Genomic DNA, 24,380 nt, shown 5'->3' on the forward strand with positions numbered 1-24,380 from the left:
AGAAAACATCTTTACTTGTACTATACAACCTAACTGTTTAAAAGGTAACAATATTTTAAATGACCAATCAGAATGATATTCTAAGCGCAAGAACAAAATCAAACGTGAAACATAGACAGATGCCGAATTAAGCCGTGCAAAAAAGGCAGAGGGGTAAACATGCAAACATGTTACAGGACATGATACCATGCTTGGATGCCGATTTTGGGGTTTCAACAACAATTCAAACATTTGTTGTCATTTCTGTAGACTTTAATTGTGTCACTCTCAACTACATTACCAGCATTCCCCCAACACTTGTTAAATGTGAGAGAGAACTCTCAGTTAAAATAATCCTGTACCATAGTCCTAATATTGAAAACCCTGAAGAAACTGGCGAAACTATAGGTGCGCCATCCTAGATCACATTATCACTATTATGAATCCCAGGGCCAGTTCTAAACATTTGGAGGCCCTAGGCAAAATGTATATGTCCCCTCAGCCTCCTTTCCACAACCTTTTAAAAGAAATAAAAAGCACTTGAAACAAAGATAATTAACCTTTTTATTTACACACACCTGTTATCAATACTTTTATGTATTTACTAAAATGTGCATATTAAACTAAGTTCAACACACAAAAAAAAGAAAAGAAAAATATGCATTGCACCGGCCCTGATGAATCCCCCACAGTTTGCCTACAAGCACAGAGAGGCTGGGATGATGCAGTCATATATCTACTGTAAAAGGCCATCTGGATTAAAACAGCACAGAATCTTTGATTTAAAAAACCTTTCTTCGGCTTCTCCCATTAGGGGTCACCACAGCGGTCATCCGTATGTTCGATTTGGCACATTTTTATGCTGGATGCTCTTAGTAATGCAACCCTCCCCATTTATCTGGGCTTGGGACCGGCACTAAGGCTTGTGCAACCCAAATGGCTGGGGTTGGTTCCCTGACCGGGGATCGAACCCAGGCCACAGCAGTGAGAGCACCCCATCCTAACCACTAGACCACCTTGATTTGATGGACAATAAACAGCATTGCCTCACTGAATTACTAAACAGCAGAGCTCCATTAGCAGAAGACTCATTCAGCTCGGCTGTATAAAGTAGGGCTGGGTATCGGCAAGAATCTGGTGACGCGACATCATGATAAAGGGGTTGACACACAATATGTTGCAATACATTGTGATATTGTAAGAAAAATTATCTATTTGGGATACATTAGAAACAGGATATCATTTTTAAGGAAAGCAGTCATTAAGAACACAACCATAGGAACCGAAGCAAAAAATATAGATTTAACCAGAACACCAGTGAGATCTGCATTTGCATTAATTACATCTAGAATTACACTGATAACTTGGACCCCTTAAATCTTACCATTATAACCAGTATTGAGGCAGCATTAGACCTCAGTTTGGAATGCAACACAATTAGTATCATTTTACCCAACATGTAAATTTTTTTTCAATTAGAATTTTTTTGCACATAGTCATTAAATTTGACTCATTATTATAAATCATTATTAGACTGGTAGTAGAGGCATGATCCGAGCACTAACTAGTGTTTTACATCTAAAATCTACAATTATAGGGAGGCAAGTATGAAAGACTACAATTTATTCTATAAAAGTAGAAAATGCAGTCAGGCAAGACAAGACAGGCATGTCCTGTACTCTCGCAAGTGTAGTACTTGTGTCTAAATTCTGTTCTTTAAATCACAAATTAAGCTTTGTTTTTAAATGCCATTTTAATGTTTTTTGTGATAAACTGGCCTTGCAGTCCAGTGCAGTTTAATTGGACTTAGTTCAATAGGTTCAGTGAGTGTGAACAGGATTCCATGACAGAACACTTCAACTGACTTGCTCTCCAAATAACACAAAGCATTTGAAGTGGTTCATTAGGTCATGGTTTTCTTTTATGGTGAAATTGGTTCCAATTAGCTGCAGTCCAGATTGATTTTGCAACGTGTATATAAGTAGTGAGACATTTAATAAGAGTAATGTTAATTCAGCATTCTATTCTCCCAGTCTCCAAACAACCCCAAAAAATTAAGCTTCCACCTCTGCGTTTTGACATCCCTGAATACCCAGATCAGAATACCCAACCAACCAAATGTTTGCTAAAATTTGTTGATGGTGGCACAGCCTTATACTCAATTTCCCTATAGCAAGCTTGCCAGTTCTGTACTGTATAGTAATGGATTTAAAGAAATTATTACCTAAAATCACAATCATGTATTATACCGAAAATTCTATCCAGATCTCTGCTTTGTGACGATGCCTGTTATAAGCACCATGCTAACAGAATCTGCAACTAGATTTACTCAGCACTGCTAGGCAAGCAGAATGTGCTGCAAGTAGCAATACTGTCTCTGCTCCTTATATTACTCCTAAGAAAAGAGCAATCTGGGAGGTCATAAAATGTTCAAGAGATGAGATATCCAATGCAACTATTTATAAGTCTTTTGGATTGAGTATTAAGGGTCAACAGGAAGCGCTAAATGCAAATAAAGCAACACTAGCATAGAATTCTGACGCTAAAACATGCAAGTCATGAACACTGGATGGAACATGTTGTATGAAAGTGATGGTAAACAAACTAGGGCTGTCAAAGTGATTTTGTGTTAACACATTAATTTTCATTTGTGTTTGACCAATTTTTTATTAAAAATATAAATACATAAAAGTGGTAAAATTAAAACCTTCAACGCAGCATTATTCATGACGTCCTAATTTAAAACACTAATTTTCACTAATAAAAAAACAAATGTTTGCAAAAAGCAGTCATATTTGTCCATGTTGATTAGAGTATTAAAAACCTAAAAAGTATTAGTTTAAGGTACATTCAGCGCAGATAAAAATGTGCGCTTAAGTTGCGATTAAATAATTAAAATTATGTTATTATTTCATTACTAATAAAAGTAATATACAGTTATTGTGGCAAATGTGTGATTTTTTTCCAGATTAAAGAACATCCATTTTAATAAAAATATCAGCTATTTAAAAAAATAATTTTCTGGAAATAAACATATAAACACACTCCATTATGTACTTGAGAGGGCTCTTACCTGCATGCTCCACACTCAAGGGTCCCATTGCCAAAGTGACATTTTAAACTGTTTGGAGTTCCAGTTTTTGAACATTCACACTCACAGATGAACTTCAGATCAATAACTACCTCCTCATTGAAGCCCAACGGCTTAATCTTAATAACCTCTGTACCATGTGATGGGCAGCCCTTTGTGGTGATAGTAATGTCAAAGGTCACCTGCATGATGAATAGGAACATTGGTGAATTAAAATTTCCTATAAATTAGGAAATTTTATTTATTTCATTTGATGATTCCATTTCATTCTAGAGAACATTTGATTAAACATATATTGGCATATCTGACTGGCATGCTTTATGTTTACCTGGTAACATTGTAGTTATTCTTACCTCATCACCAATGGAGATGTTTGAGCATTTCCTTCCATTGTCTCCTGTTTCACTCAGACCGTTCTTACAGTGGGATATGTAAGAGATGGATACTCCCTCAGGTAACTTACTGTTCTCCAAAATGACCTCAGATGACAGAGACTAAGCCACAGATTTATAAATGATTACAAAAAAAAGGTCATGAGATTTAACAATGCAGTTACATCAAACAGATGGACATAAAAAAAAACCTCAAATCTGCAAAATTTTATGGTTGAAAACATTACAACACAAAACTCTCCCAGTTTAAGTGCAGATTACAAACATATCTTTTTAGCAAAGCTTACACATAACATACGTCACTATCATAAACTTGTGCTCCAGAACATCTGATCAAATGCACATTATCAACTTGTGCTGTTAATATCATGAACAGCAGCTATGCTAATTTCTGCTTCTCTTTCTCTCCCCATCCCAAGGCATCCTGAGGTTTGGCCAGCTCCAGTCACGTCCCACCCCATGAAGATTATGGACTGTTAAAGAAGATGCGGAACTTGCAAACTTCCCGTACCACCCAGAGACGTACCAGTGCCAGCTGGATCCCACTTCATGTGTGGAGTTTTGACATTTGACCTCCTGGAGTGTTTAAAGGCTCTGGCATGGAGAAGCTGGTGTTGGATCTGTGATGATCGCAAATGTTGAGCTATTTTATGAGTTGCTCAGTAGCTCCTAATTTTATAACCATAATGACTGTAGAAAGAACATTACTTATAATCTTACACTCCAGTGCTCATGTTAGTTCTCACTCTCCAGTGTTCTGTATTGTTTAAAGACTATAATCACACTCTTGATGTCACCCAAATGAGGATAGATTTCCCTTTTGAGTCTGGTTCCTCTCAAGGTTTCTTCTCATCACCTCTAAGGTTGTTTTTCCTTGCCACAGTCTGCTTATCAGGGATAAATGCACACCATTCACCTTGACTGTTGATTTCTGTAAAGCTGCTTTGAGACTATGTCTGTTGCGAAAAGCGCTATAGAAATAAACGACTTGACAACACTCAACCCAGCAATTAGGGTTGCACAAGCCAGAGCACTCTTAGTGCCAGTCCAAGCCCAGACAAATAGGGAGGGTTGCGTTAGGAAGGGCATCCAGTGTAAAAGGTGCCAAATCAAATATGCAAATCACAAACCTAAATTCCATACCGGATTGGTTGAGACCCGGGTTATCAACAACTGAGTGTAGGAAAGTGGAGGTTAGGGTGGGCACTTAAAAATGTTGTACTATGACTGGTAAAGGGAGAGAGGTAGCTAACATGATGGTGTTTAGAAAGGGGTATATATATATATATATATATATATATATATATATATATATATATATATATATATATATATATATATATATATGTTGTGTGTTCAGGAAACCAACTGAAAAAGAAATAAGGCCAGGAACATTGGCAGTGGGTTTAAATTGTTCTTTCATGGTGTGAATGGAAAGAGAAATAGTGTAGCAGCCAAAAGATGAAGAAGAATGATAGAAAACACTCAGTTTGGGATATTATACCAAGGGTTACATGAAATTCACAAATATGAACTTCAGCGTTTTGAAAGCAAGCAGGCGTTCATAATCTTCTTCTTCTTCTTTCGGCTGCTCCCATTAGGGGTCGCCACAGCAGATCATCCGTCTCCATACCACCCTGTCCTCTACATCTGCCTCTTTCACACCAACTACCTGCATGTCTTCCCTCAACACATCCATGAACCTCCTCCTTGGCCTTCCTCTTTTCCTCCTACCTGGTGGCTCCATCCTCAGCATTCTTCTACCAATATAATTCATGTCCCTCCTTTGCACATGTCCAAACCATCTCAATCTGGCCCCCTCACCTTGTCACCAAAACACCCTACATGCGCTGTCCCTCTAATATACTAATTTCTAATCTTGTCCATCCTTGTCACTCCCAACGAAAACCTTAACATCTTCAGCTCTGCCACCTCCAGCTCCATCTCCTGTCTTTTACTCAATGCCACTGTCTCTAATCCATACAACATCGCAGGTCTCACCACAGTCCTATAAACTTTCCCCTTTCATTCTTGCAGATACCCTACTATCACAAATCACTCCTGTCACTCTTCTCCACCCACTCCACCCTGCCTGCACTCTTTTCTTTACTTCTCTAACACACTCTCCATTACTTTGTACTGTTGACCCCAGGTACTTGAACTCCTCCACCTTTTCCAGCTCTTCTCTCTGCAACCGCATCACTCCACTGCCCTCCCTCTCATTCACACACATGTACTCTGTCTTACTCCTACTGACTCTCATTCCCCTTCTCTCCAACGCATATCTCCACCTTTTCAGGCTCTTCTCAACCTGCTCCCTACTCTCACCACAAATGACAATATCATCCGCAAACATCATAGTCCAGGGAGACTCCTGTCTGACCTTGTCCGTCAACCTGTCCATCAACACTGCAAACAGGAAAGGGTTTAGGGCTGATCCTTGATGCAGTCCAACCTGAACCAGTCTGTCGTACCTACTGCACACTTCACTGCTGTCACACTGTCCTCATACATGTCATGCACCACCCTCACATACTTCTCTGACACACCTGACTTCCTCATACAATACCACAACTCCTTACTCGGCACCCTGTCGTACGCTTTCTCTAAATCCACAAATACACAATGCAATTCCTTCTGTCCTTCTCTATACTTCTCCATCAACATTATCAAAGCAAATAAGGCATCTGTGGTGCTCTTCCTCGGCATGAAACCATACTGTTGCTCACAGATTGTCACCTCTTCTCTCAGCCTGGCTTCCACTACTCTTTTCCATAACTTCATGGTGTGACTGATCAACTTAATTCCCCTGTAGTTACTGCAAAACTGCACATCTCCTTTATGCTTAAAGATCGGTACCAGCACACTCCTTCTCCATTGCTCAGGCATCTTCTCACCTTCCAAAATCCTGTTAAACAACCTGGTCAAAAACTCCACTGCCATCTCTCCTAAACATCTCCACGCTTCTACCGGTATGTCATCTGGTCCAACCGACTTTCCACTCTTCATCCTCTTAATCGCTGCTCTCACTTCTTCCTTACTAATCCTATCTACAACCTGCTTCACCAACTCCACATCGTCCAACCTTCTCTCTCTCCGATTTTCCTCATTCATCAGCTGCTCAAAATACTCCCTCCACCTTCTCAACACACTCTCCTCACTAGTCAACACATTTCCCTCTCCATCCTTTACTGCTCTAACTTGCAGTACATCCTTCCCAGCTCGGTCCCTCTGCCTGGCCAATCGGTATAAATCCTTTTCTCCATCCTTAGTGTCCAACCTCTCATACAGGCTCCTCATATGCCTTTTCCTCGGCTTTCGCCACATCCCACTTTACCTGCTGCCGCATCTCCTTGTACTCCTGCCTACTTTTCTCATCACTCTGTCTATCCCACTTCTGTTTTGCCAACCTCTTTCTCCTTATGCTCTCCTGCCCTTCCACATTCCTCTCCTTAAAACCATACCTACCCATCACCTCCTAATCACCTCTGTTCCCTTCACCTACATGCCCATTAAAGTCTGCCCCAATCACCCATTGTTCTTTCCTAGGTACACCATCTACCACTTCATCTAATTCACTCCAGAATTTTCCTTCTCCTCCATCTCACAGCCAACTTGTGGAGCATAGGCACTGATGACATTTATCACCATCCCTTGAACTTCCACCTTCACGATCATCACCCTATCAGAAACTCTCTTCACCTCCACTACACTCTTACTGTACTCTTCCTTCAGAATCACCCCTACACCATTTCTCTTTCCATCCACACCATGATAGAACAATTTTAATCCACCTCCAATGTTCCTGGCCTTACTCCCTTACCACTTGGTCTCCTGAACACACAGCATATCTACCTTTCTCCTCTCCATCATATCAGTTACCTCTCTCCCTTTACCCGTCATAGTACCAACATTTAAAGTACCAACCCGAACCTCCACTCTCCTACACTGCTCCTTTCCCTGCCGTCTCTGTAGACGTCTTCCTCCTCTCCTTTTCCTCCTTCGGCCAACAGTAGCCCAATTTACACCGGTACCCTGTCGGCTAACGATACCTGTGGTGGTCGTTGTTAACCCGGGCCTCGACCGATCCGGTATGAAATTCTCATTTGTGATCCGCATATTTGATTTGGCACGTTTTTACGCTGGATGCCCTTCCTAACGCAAACTAAGAGTGCACTGGCTTGTGCATCCATAATGGCTGGGTTCAGGCATTAATAATACATACGATAAAAAAATTATTTTTAATTAATTTTAACAGTTCAGATAATTGACCTACATGGTAAGTCGATTATTAATGCGATGACAGGGGCATGAATAAACTGCTCAGTCATAACACATAATACACTAAAAACACAAATAAAGTGGCCACAATAACAAAACATAAAAAAAAAAAAAAAAAAAAAAAGATGTAGCACAGAACTTAGCACAGAAAACCCAAATCAGATTGTGGAAGTATCAAAATAAAGTTTATACAGTTTTAAATTTAAATCAAATAGTCCAGCACCAAATGCTTTTCACTAAATTAAAAGTATAACTTATAAGAGCGTTACTGAGGTCAGAGACTGATGTATTCCAGTTCATTTCAAAAGTGTTAAGCAGGATTGAGATCATGACAATGTGCAGGCCACTCCAGTTCGTCTACTCCACAATTATTTTCAAACGTTTTTTCTTTAAGGACCTGCACTATAGCTTTATGCACCCAATATAATAATGAAACAGGGTTTGGCTAGGTAATTTAGTTCCATTGAAGCAAGCAACAACATACATGTGCTTACTATTTTGTAACAATAGTAAGATTATAAAGAAAAAAAATATTAGATTGTGTTACTTACATTGTAGGCATCAATGATTAGTTTGATCACATTACTGGAGTTTGCAGACAATGTTCCCACAGCTGACTTTGGAATGAGATTTTTAAGCTCCTAAAAATAAATGAATCTTCTTACAAAGGTTTTTGATTTAGTTTGGAAAACATTCACTTATCAGGGTTTCTGCAGGTTTCAGAAAGTCAAATGTAAGGCTTAAGACTTTAAGACAATTAAGATAAAATTAAAGACCTCTCTCACGACATCAAAAACACACACACAAAATGTTAGCAACAGGCCTTTAACTTAACCAAGTCTTACATTAATTTTAACAATTTTAACATTAAACTTCTGCATACCTGAAAAATTAAATCCATTTTATGTTTAATCCAAGAGGGAAAAGTACAGGAAGGAAACTAAAACAAGAACTTTCTAAAATGCTGTGGAGCATTTCAATGTGCATTAGAAGTAGCATTACATGGACCTAGAAGAGCAAATTTAAGAGTCTTTAGACCCTTAAATTTAGATTTAGAAACCCCATGGAATATGTGCTTACTTTCATTATTTCATGTTATTAATCATCATTACCTTATAAACTGGCTGGAACTCCTCAGTCACTGCAAAAATAGTCTGAATATTGTTGTCACTCAGTTTCTGTACAAGGTGTGCGATTGAAGGATAGTCCTATAACAAAGAAAATCTTCAGTATTTCTCTGTGTGAATATTTGTATATTTCTAGGATGTGGGACGCAGCAAAAATTACATAGTAATGGCTCATAGTGTATATATTATCATTCAGGTGGCATTTTCCGTCATTGGGAAGCACGATACCACCCAGTTTACCATCACCCGCAAAGTGAAATCCAGCATCAGTGGAAAACACTAGTAGTCGAGTGACATTCCTCCAACCAATTTGTTCCTATAATTTCCAAACAAGAAAAAAAGCTCTTCTCAATCATTTTATATTTACATGTATATGATCTTGTGCAGTTAAAAAATCTATTGATGTAATGTGCAGTAATGCAGTGTATGCCCTATCACAGTGAGATAATGAGCTTGAATCCTGATGATGCCTCTGTCATCTTGCAAAAAAACACCACTAAAACTCTCTTTTAATCAAAGCAACCTTGCTAACAAACTCACCCCACAGACGGCGACTTGCATGATGGCATCAAAGCCTCCCTCAGGTGAGTCAAGGTTTCCAGAAATTTGTTGCCGGCTAACAAGACTGTTAAATTCATGGCCATCTTTAGTCAGATTTAGAACATTTTTATAGCTAAAAGGGCTTGTGCAGTTCTGATCAGAAGTGCAGGGATTCAGCAGCTTAGCAGGGGTTGTACTAATGTAGGGCATCACGGTTTTTTCCACAAATGAACCAAAACCTAGAAAAACAAGACAGCAGAATATATGTTCTATAGTTCTGTGATCTTAATAAACTAAGTCAACAGCAAAGGAAATACAAACTTTTTGTATTTAACATGAACCATTATAGATGGCATTGGTTTTTACTGCTTTTAGATTATATGAAAATCCATACCAATCCTAAAATCAGATGTAACTGACTGCATTTCACGCATCAGGTCTGTTCCCAAATTCTTCACATTCTCCAAATCATCTTTCATGGAGTAACTCAAGTCCATCAGGTAATACAGGTCAATGGGATAATCTTCTGCTCTTTTAAACTTCAGGGAAAATTTTTGAGGTTCACCTGTAATAAACAATACTGTGTCCACACCAAAACAAATCTATACACATTCAAATGGGCACTTTCTATTCACATGGACAATTTCTGACCTTTAGTTATGTTCATATAAAAAAAGAGAAAAAAAGGGGAAAAAAAAGAAAGTGTGATATCTGTGCCAGTGAATTGGTGTTGGAACCAGATGGGCTGGTTTGAGTATTTCACAAACCACTAATGAAAAATTTATTTTGGTTTTGTGCTACTGCTGCACGATTGCCAAATTAGTTAGCTGCATAAATATAAAGGTGTTGTGTAGTATTGGGAAGTGAACTATGTTTCTCTTTTGTACAAAGCTCAACCAGAATCCAATTTTACTGAAATACACCTGCTTAGCGCTAAAGTAATTTTAACATGGATAAACTACATTACTTATATGTTAGTAATATTATATATTACTAATATGACATTGCTGACAATTATAATCTATAAATTACAGAAAATTATTACTTATCGGTATCATTTATCTGCCACTGCTTTACCATTAAGGTAAAAGGTAGGGGTGTAAGAAAATATCGATATAGATAAGTATCTGGAAATTTTGTTTGGTGAAACAGTATCGAATCTCAAAAAAAAAAAAGATTTTTACATAAAAAATTGTATTTCAATATTACAAGATCCATGGCAGTTGTTTAGTTTTGAGCTTATATCCCGACCACCAGATAGATAAGTCTTCTTATCTCTGACCTAAAACAGTGACATGAAGTACTAGCATAAGGGCACGCCACTAATGATAGTGTTAATATTCACCTGCTTCCTGGGGTCGCTGCTGTAAAAACGATTATGTGTATAACTTTGATCTGAAGTAATAGCAGCATTGACTGACTTGCTCTGACTGCAATATGTTTATGTTTATGTGTGGTTTGTTTTTTAGGCAGGAATATTTTAAAATAGCATTAAAAAGCCCAGGAACATGTGCGATTCAGCTCTGATATTTTGACAGCAAATATAATTACAAGGTTCAATTTCATTTAGCTATAGTATCTGATTATGTAAAGCCTGGCCAAACATTAGCAAATAAACAACTTCTTTCGGCTGCTCTCATTAGGGGCCGCCACAGCGGATCATCCATCTCCATACCACTCTGTTCTTTACATATGCCTGCATGTCTTCCCTCGCTACATCCATACACCTCCTTTTTTGGCCTTCCTCTTTTCCTCCATCCTCACCATTCTCCTACCGAGATATCCCATGTCCCTCCTCTGCACATGTCCAAACCATCTCAATCAGGCCTCTCTCACTTTGTCCCCAAAACGTCCTACATGTGCTATAATAAACTCGTTTCTAATCCTGTTCATCGTCATCTCTCCCAAATCTCAGCATCTTCAGCCCTGCTACTTCCAGCTCCAATTCCTGTTTTTTACTCTATGCCACAGTCTATACAACATCGCAGGTCTCCCCACAGTCCTATAAAATTTTCCGTTTACTTATGCAGATACCCTTCCATCACAGATCACTCCTGCCACTCTTACCCATCCAGCACTCTTTTCTTCACTTCTCTATCAGACTTTCCATTAATTTTGCACTGTTGAACTTCTCCACCTTCACCACCTTTTTTTCCTGCAACCGCACCACTCCACTGTCCTCTCTCTCATTCACACACACACACACACACACACACACACACACACACACACACACACACACACACAGTCTCACTCCTACTGACTTTCATTCCCCTTCTCTCCAGCGCGTACCTCCACCTCTTCAGGCTCTTCTCAACCTGCTCCCTACTCTCGCCACAAATCACATCATCCACAAACATCATAGTCTATTGAGCCTCCTGTCTGACCTCGTCCATCAACCTGTCCATCACCATTGCAAACAGAAAAGGGCTCAGACCCGATCCTTGATGCAGTCGAACCTCCACCTTGAACCTGTCGGTTCCTACTGCACACTTCACTGCTGTCACACTGTCCTCATACATATCCTGCATCACCCTCACATACGTTCCTACCCTGTTGTACACTTTCTCTAAATCCACAAACACATAATGCAACTCCTTCTAAACTTCTCCATAACCATTCTAAAACCAAATAATGCATCTGTGGTGCTCTTCCTTGGCATAAAGCCATACTGTGGCTCACAGATGGTAGCCTTTTCTCTCAGCCTGGCTTCCACTACTCTTAGCCATAACTTCATGGTGTGACTGATCAACTTAATTCCCCTGTAGTTACTGCAGGTCTCCCTTGTTCTTAAAGATCGGTACCAGCACACTCCTTCTCCATGCCTCAGGCATCCGATCACCTTCCAAAATCCTGTTAAACAATCTTGTTAATAACTCTGCTGCCATCTCTCCTAAACATCTCCATGCTTCTACCAGTATGTCATCTGGTCCAACTGACTTTCCACTCTTCGTCCTATTACACATTTAAGATACTACATCCTCTTAAATGCTGCTTTCACTTCCTCCTTACTAATATTATCCACTTCTTGCTTCATCATCTCCACACCATCCACCTTCTCTCATTTTCCCCAAATAAACACTTTTCCTAAAAACATACCAAAACTTTTTTTTATCCTAAATACAGCTCTAGATATTTTTTGTGTAGAGTTTTTATGGTGTAAAATAATGAGTAACATAGCTACATCTTAATGGCATCTTTGTTTGCTAACACACCAAGTTTTTTTTTTTTTTTTTAAGCCTCACAGAACATGTCCACGCTGAGAATTACTCTAACACATGTAACAGTTGCACCAATAAACCACACTCCTCCTTCAATATACTGAAACCAAACATAACCAAAGCTTAAAACAGTAATCCCCCATTTATCGTAGTGATTGCGTTCCAAAACCGCCAACGATAAACGAAAAACCTCGCTAAACGGACGCCACCCCAAAAATGCTTTTTTTTTTTAATAAATTGTTTAAGCTGTAAATCATCCTCCCACACACTTTAAACACACACAGAAAACATTTGCAAGAATATATTAAGATGAATTGTGTAAAATCTTAGAAATACAGTATGCTATCATATTTCTAGTGTGTACATGTACTGTATAGTATACAGTTCTGTAGTAGCGTAGACTATGCAGGAAATAGCAGGAAATGCATGCTTGTTGATCTCCAAATAATCCACATTTATTCTTTGCCACAGTGCTGTGGCCCATGACCATGTGTGGAGGGGGACTGTTGAGGGTCTGTTAAGTGTAAAGTCACAAGATAAACCCTGACCCACAAATCTCATGATCTAGACCAGACCACTAAAGGAAGCTTTTTGCCAGAACTTTTATCTGAGTGATTCCTGGATGTCCCTCATTTAAATCTAATAACAATCTTCTCCTGTACATAGGCTGTATGAACACTCATGAACCCGAACACACACATCCTTGTTTGTGGGACTAATTTTAAAAAAAAAGGTCTGAGGACTGGAAATACAAACCATGAGGTCAATGTGGACTAAGCCCATTATTGCGTTTATAATTCTGCCAGAGCTGGAACTGAAGACGCTGTTCTGAATAAGGCCAAAAGTATTTTGTGATCGGTCAAGTAACACAAACTTCTTTGTGTAAAGACACTTTTCTTATTTTTCTTATTCTTATAAATCAGGGTCTGTGATATGAATGCAATCGGTTGCTGAGGAGCACAGGCAAGTCAGAGAGGTCTACCTGTATAATAACGTGTAAGGCACTTACTGCTCAAAAGGAAATGTTTTCAGGCTTTGGACGCCTCTTCTCACATAGGTGACCAATTCCATTTTTTGTCTGCTTGCTAAAGTTTAAAAAATATTCAATAATGTTGAAAGGTTTGCCACAAACTTTCCACAATAATTTTATAATCCAAATTGTGTTGTGTATATACACTGTATACTATAGTATGTGTCTATTCTTTTATATATTTGCATTTATTTTTTCTTTGCTGCTGTAACAGAGAAATTTCCTCACTGTGGGACGAATAAAGGTATATCTTATGTCCTTAAATCCGAATATCCTAAATTCCTTGGAGGTGATGCATTTATAACTGCTTCTACTTTTTCTTCCTTAGGGTGCACCTGCCTGGTCACCACATGATATAATACTGCTTGATGTGTATTTGGTCAATAACAAAAGTTCATCTCAATACTTTGTTATATACCCTTTGTTGGCAATGACAGAGATCAAACGTTTTCTGTAAGTCTCCACAAGGTTTTTACACACTGTGGCTGGTAGTTTGGTCCATTCCTTCATGCAGATCTCCTCTAGAGCAGTGGTGTTTTGGGGCTGTCACTATGTATCACGGATTTTCAACTCCCTCCAAAGATTTTCTATGGGTTGAGATCTGGAGACTGGCTAGGCCACCCAAGGACCTTGAAATGCTTCTTACGAAGCCACCCCTTCGTTGCCCGGGCGGTGTGTTTGGGATCATTGTCATGCTGAAAGACCCATCCACATTTCATCTTTAATACCCTTGCTGATGGAAGGAGGTTTTTACTCAAAATCTCACATTACATGGCCCCATTCATTCTTTCCTTTACACCAGGGGTGTCAAACTCAAATTCACAGTGGGCCAAAATTAAAAAACTGGGACGAAGTCGTGGGCCAAACTAAAAAATAGTTAAAAAATTGACTGCGATTGTGCATGTTTTCCCTTTTCCCCAGATGTGTAATGTTGAACGTTTTCAAATGGAAACAAACTTTAGTTTTGCATAAACATTGAATCTGAAACAACCAAAGTTTAATATTATAAACACATGAGAAATAAAATTTGAAATAAAACACACATCAGTGGTATTCGTTTCTTATTATATGTCTCGCTCTCTATCTATAGTCTTTTAAATTCCTTTTTAATGTAATTCTTTTTTCACAGGCCAACAACAAAACAACCAAAAATAATAATAATTTCCTTCAATGAAAAAAAGCAATCTTTCAACTATTAACAGTCCATGCCTTGGAGTAGAAATAGTGCATAAAGACAACATTCATTCAAGCTCAGTAGCTACACTCTGATTTACTCTGATGCACATTGGTTAAAACCAGATATCTGGCATCTCTTCTTAGATGCAAGTGTCTTCTTAGATGCAATGTCTGAGTTTAGGCTCTGAGCTGAGGAAATCCTCAGGATCGAGTAAAGGTGTTCATCAGTGAGACTCCTGAGTGGTGTTTTGTTCATCTTCATTAAAGAGAACAGTTTCTCACAGAGATGTGTGCTGGTGAACATGGGGAGAAAACATGGAAACTTTGCAGCACACACAAAGTCGTACTTTGACTTGAGCGTGTCTCTACACTGGAGTTCAATCAGCTCCATTTGGAGGTTGGTTGGTGCGCTTTCCACGTCAACCACAAATGGATTACTGAGCAGTTCAAATCTGCATTTCAGGGCTTTAAAGTCGGCAAATCGCCGGATAAATTCAGCGCTGAGTACGCGAGTACGAGTACAGGTTTTAAGCGGTCTCGACTGACGCGCCCGCGCACTAACAAAGCATTATGGGATTTGTAGTATTAGCATGCGCTATATACTGACGGGCCAGCTCTAATACACATAATACAGATTTGGCCCGCGGGCCTGAGTTTGACACCCCTGCTTTACACGGATCAGTCGTCCTGGTCCCTTTGCAGAAAAACAGCCACAAAGCATGATGTTTCCACCCCCGTGCTTCACAGTAGGTATAGTGTTCTTTGGATGCAACTCAGCATTCTTTCTCCTCCAAACACGACAAGTTTTCATCTGAACATATAACAGTCACCCAATCCTCTTCTGGATCACCCAAATGCTCTCTAGCAAACCTCAGACGGGCCCGGACATGTACTGGCTTAAGCAGGGGGACACGTCTGGCACTGCAGGATTTTAGTCTCTGGCAGTGTAGTGTTACTGATGGTAGCCTTTGTTACTTTGGTCCCAGCTTTCTGCAGGTCATTCACTAGGTCCCCCTGTGTGGTTCTGGGATTTTTTCTCACCGTTATCATCATCATTTTGACCCCACGGGGTGAGATCTTGCGTGGAGCCCCAGATTGAGGGAGATTATCAGTGGTCTTTTATAATAATTGCTCCCACAGTTGATTTCTTCACACCAAGCTGCTTACCTATTGCAGATTCAGTCTTCCCAGCCGGGTGCAGGTCTACAATTTTGTTTCTGGTGCCCTTTGACAGCTCTTTGGTCTTGGCCATAGTGGAGTTTGGAGTTTGACTGTTTGAGGTTGTGGACAGGTCTCTTATACTGATAACGAGTTCAAACAGGTGCCATTAATACAGGTAATAAGTGGAGGACAGAAGAGCCTCTTTTTTGTAGGTGACCAAATACTTATTTTCCACGATAATTTGCAAATAAATTCTTTAAAAAATCAGACAAATGTGATTTTCGGGATTTTTTTTTTCTCAATTTGTCTCTCATAGTTAAAGTGTACCTATGATAAAGATTACAGGCCTCTCATCTTTTTAAGTGGGAGAACTTGCACAATTGGTGGCTGACTAAATACTTTTTTGCCCCACTGTGCAAGCGCGTGTGTGTGTGTGTGTGTATATATATATATATATATATATATATATATATATATACATATATACACCTTTTTTTTTTAATATGCAATGCCACTTAAAAAAAAAAAAACTAATAAAATATTATGCAACTGAAAGCATCTGTCAACCAAAAATTGCTTGTAAGTGCAAACATACTTGGCAATTTAGCTCTTTCTCATTCTGAAAGTCCATGGCTTTCAAGAATTTAGGAGGGTTGATTTAAATCCATCCAACAAGTAGAGTACTTCAATAACAAGATTATGTTATAACGCGGATTTTTTAAATGCTTAAATGGCCTATCAGGCAAAAGAGTTCTGATGCTAGCTGTTGTAACAAGCATACAGTGAGGAAAATAATTATTTGAACACCCTGCTATTTTGCAAGTTCTCCCACTCAGAAATCATGGAGGGGTCTGAAATTGTCATCGTAGGTGCATGTCCACTGTAAGAGACAATCTAAAAAAAAAAAAAAAATCCAGAAATCACAGTATATTATTTTTTAACTATTTATTTGTATGATACAGCTGCAAATAAGTATTTGAACACCTGAGAAAGTCAATGTTAATATTTGGTACAGTAGCCTTTGTTTGCAATTACAGAGGTCAAACGTTTCCTGTAGCTTTTCACCAGGTTTGCACACACACTGCAGGAGGGATTTTGGCCCACTCCTCCACACAGATCTTCTCTAGATCAGTCAGGTTTCTGGCCTGTCGCTGAGAAACATGGAGTTTGAGCTTCCTCCAAAGATTCTCTATTGGGTTTAGGTCTGGAGACTGGCTAGGCCACGCCAGAACCTTGATATGCTTCTTACAGAGCCACTCCTTGGTTATCCTGGCTGTGTGCTTCGGGTCATTGTCATGTTGGAAGACCCAGCCTCGACCCATCTTCAATGCTCTAACTGAGGGAAGGAGGTTGTTCCTCAAAATCTCGCAATACATGGCCCCGGTCATCCTCTCCTTAATACAGTGCAGTCGCCCTGTCCCATGTGCAGAAAAACACCCTCAAAGCATGATGCTACCACCCCCATGCTTCACAGTAGGGATGGTGTTCTTGGGATGGTACTCATCATTCTTCTTCCTCCAAACACGTTTATTGGAATTATGACCCAAAAGTTCTATTTTGGTCTCATCTGACCACATGACTTTCTCCCATGACTCCTCTGGATCATCCAAATGGTCATTGGCAAACTTAAGACGTGCCTGGACATGTGCTGGTTTAAGCAGGAGAACCTTCTATGCCATGCATGATTTCAAACCATGACGTCTTAGTGTATTACCAACAGTAACCTTGGAAACGGTGGTCCCAGCTCTTTTCAGGTCATTGACCAGCTCCTCCTATGTAGTTCTGGGCTGATTTCTCACCTTCCTTAGGATCATTGAGACCCCACGAGGTGAGATTTCGCATGGAGCCCCAGTCCGAGGGAGATTGACAGTCATGTTTAGCTTCTTCCATTTTCTAATGATTGCTCCAACAGTGGACCTTTTTTCACCAAGCTGCTTGGCTATTTCCCCGTAGCCCTTTCCAGCCTTGTGGAGGTGTACAATTTTGTCTCTAGTGTCTTTGGACAGCTCTTTATATTTGGGTGCCCTTAATAGTCCAGAAATTACGGTAATAATAACTTGTTTTAAGGTCCCCTGGTGGTCTAGTGGTTAAGATGCAGCGCTCTCACCGCTGTGACCCGGGTTCGATCCCCGGTCAGGGAACCATCCCCAGCCACTCTTAGTGCCGGTCCCAAGCCCGGATAAATTGGGGAGGGTTGCGTTAGGAAGGGCATCCAGCGTAAAACATGTGCCAAATCAAAACGTGCGGAGGATCCGCTGTGGCGACCCCTAACGGGAGAAGCCGAAAGAAAGTTTACAATGTATTTTGTATCTGTAAGTGGCATGCATGTGTGTCTTTTGATGCGAGTATTTTGAGTAAGATGTGGACTCTGGTATGTATATCTGGATGTAGAGGGATACAGAGTGAGGGGCTGTCAAGTAATGTGAAATTCTCTCAAAATTTAGTTGCGGGTGGTGCCTTTCACACCTAAGCCTTCAGTGGTCTCCTTCATGAATCAATTCATCTCTTGATACCATAATGATGACACCACAGCTATAGAAACCAGCAATACCAATTGTCTATATGTTAAATTACACATACCCTAGTACCAATTTATCACTCAGGATAAGTGAAATTTATTAATCAATCAAAATGTGTATTATCAAACAAAATTTTGTAATCATTGTTAAGGTTGCAAAGACAAACCTAATCCAATGCTCTCTTAACGGGTTAGCCACACAATATTGTGCTCCCAGCCAAATTAACTTAATTGTAACAAACATTTGCAAATTAAAATCCACTTTAGTCGAAGCACACCACTATAATTAATACAACGCACCTGCTCTTAGGTTGAGTGTGAGCTTCTGAGGTTGAATCTGAGTGATCTGGTCTGGGTTCCGTTTTTCAGCCACATCCTTCTTACGATTTGTGACTGTATTGTTCTTAGTGACAATGATTGTCCCTTTAGGATTTTCCAAATTTTTCTGAGGACAACCCTTTTTAATCAGAGCATCAATTTCATCACAGCGTGTTGATTTGGATTCACCTTGCTTCAGAAAGGCCTGCAGGTACAGAAAAAACAAATAAAAGAAAAAAACTGCATAATTTTTTTTTTGGTAAATTTGAGTGCTGTTTAACATTTTAAAAAGGCAAAAAAAAATATCTAATTTCCATAATGAAGCACAAACAATAATTCAAAATTATTTACAGACCGACTCAGGTAGACATTTATTGAAAGTGTAAATGAGAATAAAAATGAATTATCTTATGTGTACGCACGCACCCACTTAATGTGTTTTTACATTACACAAGACTGCACGATGCACCGAGACGGCTGCCTGGAGAGAGCATGGTGCACGGAGAGTAATATATAATTTATATAATTACATTTATTAATATAGTCATATGTATTTCATTTAGCACATTTTCATGATTTAGTAATGTTTATTTTATATTAAAGTTAAGGCAAGTACAATCCAACCTAGCTATTGTCTAAAAAAGTTCCTTTTTCAGCAGTTTGTCCAATAAAATCAAATCTTTGATTTGTCACATGCACATACATACAGGGTATGACATGCAGTGAAATGCTTATTATGATGGTCCGGCATGAGGGAATAGGATGAGAAGAAAAATAATACAAAGAAAAAAAGAAGACTGATAAATAAAGTATAAATTATTGTGAAATTTGTCATTTGTTAATGTATTAGATTCTTAGATTTGTAAATCTTTTACAATTATATATATATATATATATATGTATGTTATAGTTTTTTATATATATATATATATATATATATATATATATATATATATATATATATATACACACACACACACACACACACACACACACACACACACACATACATATATACATACATTATATACACACACACACACACACACACACACACACACACACACACACACACACACACACACACACACACACACACACACACACACACACATTTAAATAACATATTGTGTATATATAATAATATATTATACACACACACACACACACACAAGTCAAATGTTACTTACTTCATCGGTACACCAGCCACACTTTTCTCCAACCTGAATGCATTCGCCACAGGACTGAGCAGAAGCCTTAGTGCAATCATTACCATCTAAAGAAACATGCAAACAAGATGGTTTGAATGCTTTTAAAATGTACTATATATATATTGGTAAAACCAAAGGAAACCAACATGACTCGAGAAATTATAATTAATATATACACTATATAGAGAGATAGAGCAATAGATTGATAGATTTAGAGAGATAGAGATATTTTTTCTGCTCTGATGCAACCCTATTATGCACCAGTGTGTTTTTAATAAATAAATAAATAAAGTGTATAATAATTATTTCTTTGTAATATACCCTGACCTTATAACCTGTAATAGACTGTGGACTCATGCTGTATGAGGTGTACATACAATAACTAGAGGAAAATCCCAAGAAAATGTTTTTGTGCCCAACTTGCACCTTGTTCATACCTTTTTTTTTTTTTTTTAAGTGGCCCCCAGCACAATATAACTGGGGAAATAAAGTTCTGGTCTTGCAGATTCTGAGGCTTACCAATGTTAACCTAGAACTTTTGCTAAGCTCTCTGTATTTTTTACTCTGATAAAGTCTTCTCTTGACAGGAATATTTGTAACAGTCCATATGAGATAGTATTCCCAGTACATGGCTGATAGTAAATGTAGTAGGAAACCCACAGCTTTCTAAAGCATCAACTTCTCAAACCGTCTCTTAACTTGGCCAGGCATGACAGATAGGTGTATGTGTGGGGGGTGGAGGTTGATTTTCTCGAGTCTTCTAAAGAAGGTGGCTATGGAATGGTAGTGGTGGTGATGTGATCTGTTGTGAGGGCCTTTGGGGGAGTTGGAGAACAATGCTGACTGTTGATGAGGGAGTGGAAGAGAGAGTTTAAGAGAGTGTTGTGCTGAACCTACTGAACAAATTCAGTTTATTAGCTTTCTTGACTACCCTTAACAGGTTGTTCTGCTTTGAAGCCAATTATCTGCTTCATGCCAGCCCACTCCACCGTATCATTGGTCTGTAAGGCCTACCCTCAGTGTCCTCCTGTAGCATTCCTCAGTCTCACCTTAAGCTCTTTCTGCACACTCTTTAGATTTTCTTTGTCCTTTTGTCTGAATGGCTGTTTGTTATGCTCAGAAGTTCCTTAAGGTCCTTAGTGGTCCAAGGTATGATATTGGGAAGAAAGGGGTGGACGATCTGACCAAAATCTTATAAAATTACTTATGCTGAGATCTATCACGATAACGATGTAAATATCATGGTAAATATCACGTGAAATTGTTTCTAGAAAGTCATTTATATATGTGGTGTATATACAGTGAGTACGGAAAGTATTCAGACCCCCTTAAATTTTTCACTCTGTTATATTGCAGCCATTTGCTAAAGTCATTTAGGTTCATTCTTCTTCCTCATGAATGTACACATAGCACCCCATACTGACAGAAAAACACAGAATTGTTGACATTGTTGCAGATTTATTCAAAAAGAAAAACTGAAATATCACATGGTCCTAAGTATTCAGACCCTTTGCTCAGTATTTAGTAGAAGCCCCCTTTTGATCTAATACAGCCAGGAGTCTTTGGGAAAGATGCAACAAGTCTTTCACACCTGGATTTGGGGATCCTCTGCCATTCCTCCTTGCAGGTCCTCTCCAGTTCTGTCAGGTTGGATGGTAAACGTTGGTGGACAGCCATTTTTAGGTCTCTCCAGAGATGCTCAATTGGGTTTAAGTCAGGGCTCTGGCTGGGCCATTCAAGAACAGTCACAGAGTTGTTGTGAAGCCACTCCTTCGTTATTTTAGCTGTGTGCTTAGGGTCATTGTCTTGTTGGAAGGTAAACCTTCGGCCCAGTCTGAGGTCCAGAGCACTCTGGAGAAGGTTTTTGTCCAGGATATTCCTGTACTTGGCCGCAGTCATCTTTCCCTCGATTGCAACCAGTCATCCTGTCCCTGCAGCTGAAAAACACCCCCACAGCATGATGCTGCCACCACCATGCTTCACTGTTGGGACTGTATCGGACAGGTGATAAGCAGTGCCTGGTTTTCTCCACACATACCGCTTAGAATTAAGGCCAAAAAGTTCTATTTTGGTCTCATCAGACCAGAGAATCTTATTTCTCACCATCTTGGAGTCCTTCAGGTGTTTTTTAGCAAACTCCATGCGGGCTTTCATGTGTCTTACACTAAGGAGAGGCTTCCGTCGGGCCACTCTGCCATAAAGCCCCGACTGGTGGAGGGCTGCAGTGATGGTTGACTTTCTACAACTTTCTCCCATCTCCTGACTGCATCTCTGGAGCTCAGCCACAGTGATCTTTGGGTTCTTCTTTACCTCTCTCACAAAGGCTCTTCTCCCCCGATAGCTCAGTTTGGCCAGACGGCCAGCTCTAGGAAGGGTTCTGGTCGTCCCAAACGTCTTCCATTTGAGGATTATGGAGGCCACTGTGCTCTTAGGAACCTTAAGTGCAGCAGAAATCTTTTTGTAACCTTGGCCAGATCTGTGCCTTGCCACAATTCTGTCTCTGAGCTCTTCAGGCAGTTCCTTTGACCTCATGATTCTCATTTGCTCTGACATGCATTGTGATCTGGAAGGTCTTATATAGACAGGTGTGTGGCTTTCCTAATCAAGTCCAATCAGTATAATCAAACACAGCTGGACTCAAATGAAGGTGTAGAACCATCTCAAGGATGATCAGAAGAAATGGAAAGCACCCGAGTTAAATATATGAGTGTCAGAGCAAAGGGTCTGAATACTTAGGACCATGTGATATTTCAGTTTTTCTTTTTTAATAAATCTGCAACAATGTCAACAATTCTGTGTTTTTCTGTCAATATGGGGAGCTGTGTGTACATTCATGACGAAGAAGAATGAACTTAAATGATTTTAGCAAATGGCTGCAATATAACAGAGTAAAACATTTAAGGGGGTCTGAATACTTTCCGTACCCACTGTGTGTGTGTGTGTGTGTGTGTGTGTGTGTGTAAATATATATATATATATATATATCTCACACAGTAATCCCTCACTTTACCGCGGTTCAAATCTCACGCACGAGGACTTGCATTTGCTACATAACCAATTTGTTTGTCTGATTTTCCCGGTGTCTCACAGATAGCATGACCAAAAAACTTATAGTGAATTGTTTTTATGGAGGTTTATTTTTAAATAATGAAGTTTATTAATAAAAACATCATTTATTTTAAAATGAAGTAAAATGTTAATACAGTACAGAAAGTAAAGAATGCGTATCTTTAACGTGTATCTTTAACTGTAATCTTTAACATCCTCTTTTTTGACATCATAAGACACTTCAACCAATAAACAAGGACACAGGTGCTAAATAGGGTTCAGGTTTGAAGACATACTTGGCCACTCCATCACCTTTCTCAGCAAGGTAGTTTTCATCTTGGGAGTGTTTTTGAGTTCATTTTCATGTTGGAAAACTACCGCTCAGCCCAGCTTCTGAAGGGAGGGCATCATGTTCTGCTTTACAGTCCCTGACAAAAGTCTTGTCGCTTATCTATTTTTTAGAAACACCTGCTTTTAATTAATCAATTGGTGTTATAAATAGCTCATATAAAAAGCTAAAACCCTCCCAAATGATGTTTAAAAGCACTAAAATAAATTAGTTTCACTGAAAAAAGATTTATCATTTCATCAAGACAGAAAGGTCAAATTTTGGCAAGACAAAAGTTTTGTCACCTATACAGAAATTGAACAAATTTACTGCAAATACAAAATTATGTCAGCAAATTAAGTAGTGGTGCTGTGAGATCCAAATTTAATATCTTGTATGACTTCATCAATATTCTTTGGTTTCGTCTTCCATGCTTATTCTTTCATCCTACCCCACATATGCTCAATAATGTTCATGTCTGGTGACTGGGCTGGCCAATCCTGGAGCATCTTGATCTTCTTCCCCTTGAGGAACTTTGATGTGGAGATGGAAGTATGCGATGGAGCACTATCCTGCTGCAGAATTTGGCCTCTTTTATGGTTGGGAATATAAGAGGTAGCTAAGATTTCTTGGTAAATTTAGACTATTGATGTTGCCTTCCACCCTGCAGATCTCTCACACACCCCCATACTGGATGTAACCCCAGGCCATGATTTTTCCGCCACCAAACTTCACTGTTTTCTGGGTAAATCTCGGATCCATGCAGGCTCCAGTAGGTCTCCTGCAATATTTGCAGCGACTGTGGTGTAATTCAACAGGAGATTCATCTGAAAAACCCACCTTCTGCCACTTTTCCAGCGTCCATCCTTTTAGCAGGCTGTGGGCCTTGGCAAATGCCACAAGGTTTTTCAATTGTCTTTTGTTTAGTGCTGGCTTCTGGGCACTGATTCGACCATGGA

General features: G+C 39.3%; 1 protein-coding gene across 1 annotated transcript in view; it reads right to left on the reverse strand.

Annotated features, from left to right (window-relative positions):
- itgb1b (integrin, beta 1b) overlaps positions 1–24,380 on the reverse strand; it is a 51,192-nt gene that overhangs the window by 11,827 nt on the left and 14,985 nt on the right. Inside the window, exons 3-11 of the mRNA XM_083525681.1 lie at positions 20,025–20,110; positions 18,817–19,039; positions 9,805–9,975; positions 9,411–9,649; positions 9,031–9,186; positions 8,856–8,951; positions 8,295–8,384; positions 3,424–3,564; positions 3,053–3,252 (exon numbers count right to left, since the gene is read on the reverse strand). Coding sequence (XP_083381807.1) covers positions 3,053–3,252; positions 3,424–3,564; positions 8,295–8,384; positions 8,856–8,951; positions 9,031–9,186; positions 9,411–9,649; positions 9,805–9,975; positions 18,817–19,039; positions 20,025–20,110 — 1,402 coding nt within the window. The remainder of the gene's footprint in view (positions 1–3,052; positions 3,253–3,423; positions 3,565–8,294; positions 8,385–8,855; positions 8,952–9,030; positions 9,187–9,410; positions 9,650–9,804; positions 9,976–18,816; positions 19,040–20,024; positions 20,111–24,380) is intronic.

This window comes from Silurus aristotelis, assembly GCF_946808225.1.
Source record: "Silurus aristotelis genome assembly, chromosome: 22".
Classification (NCBI taxonomy): domain Eukaryota; kingdom Metazoa; phylum Chordata; class Actinopteri; order Siluriformes; family Siluridae; genus Silurus; species Silurus aristotelis.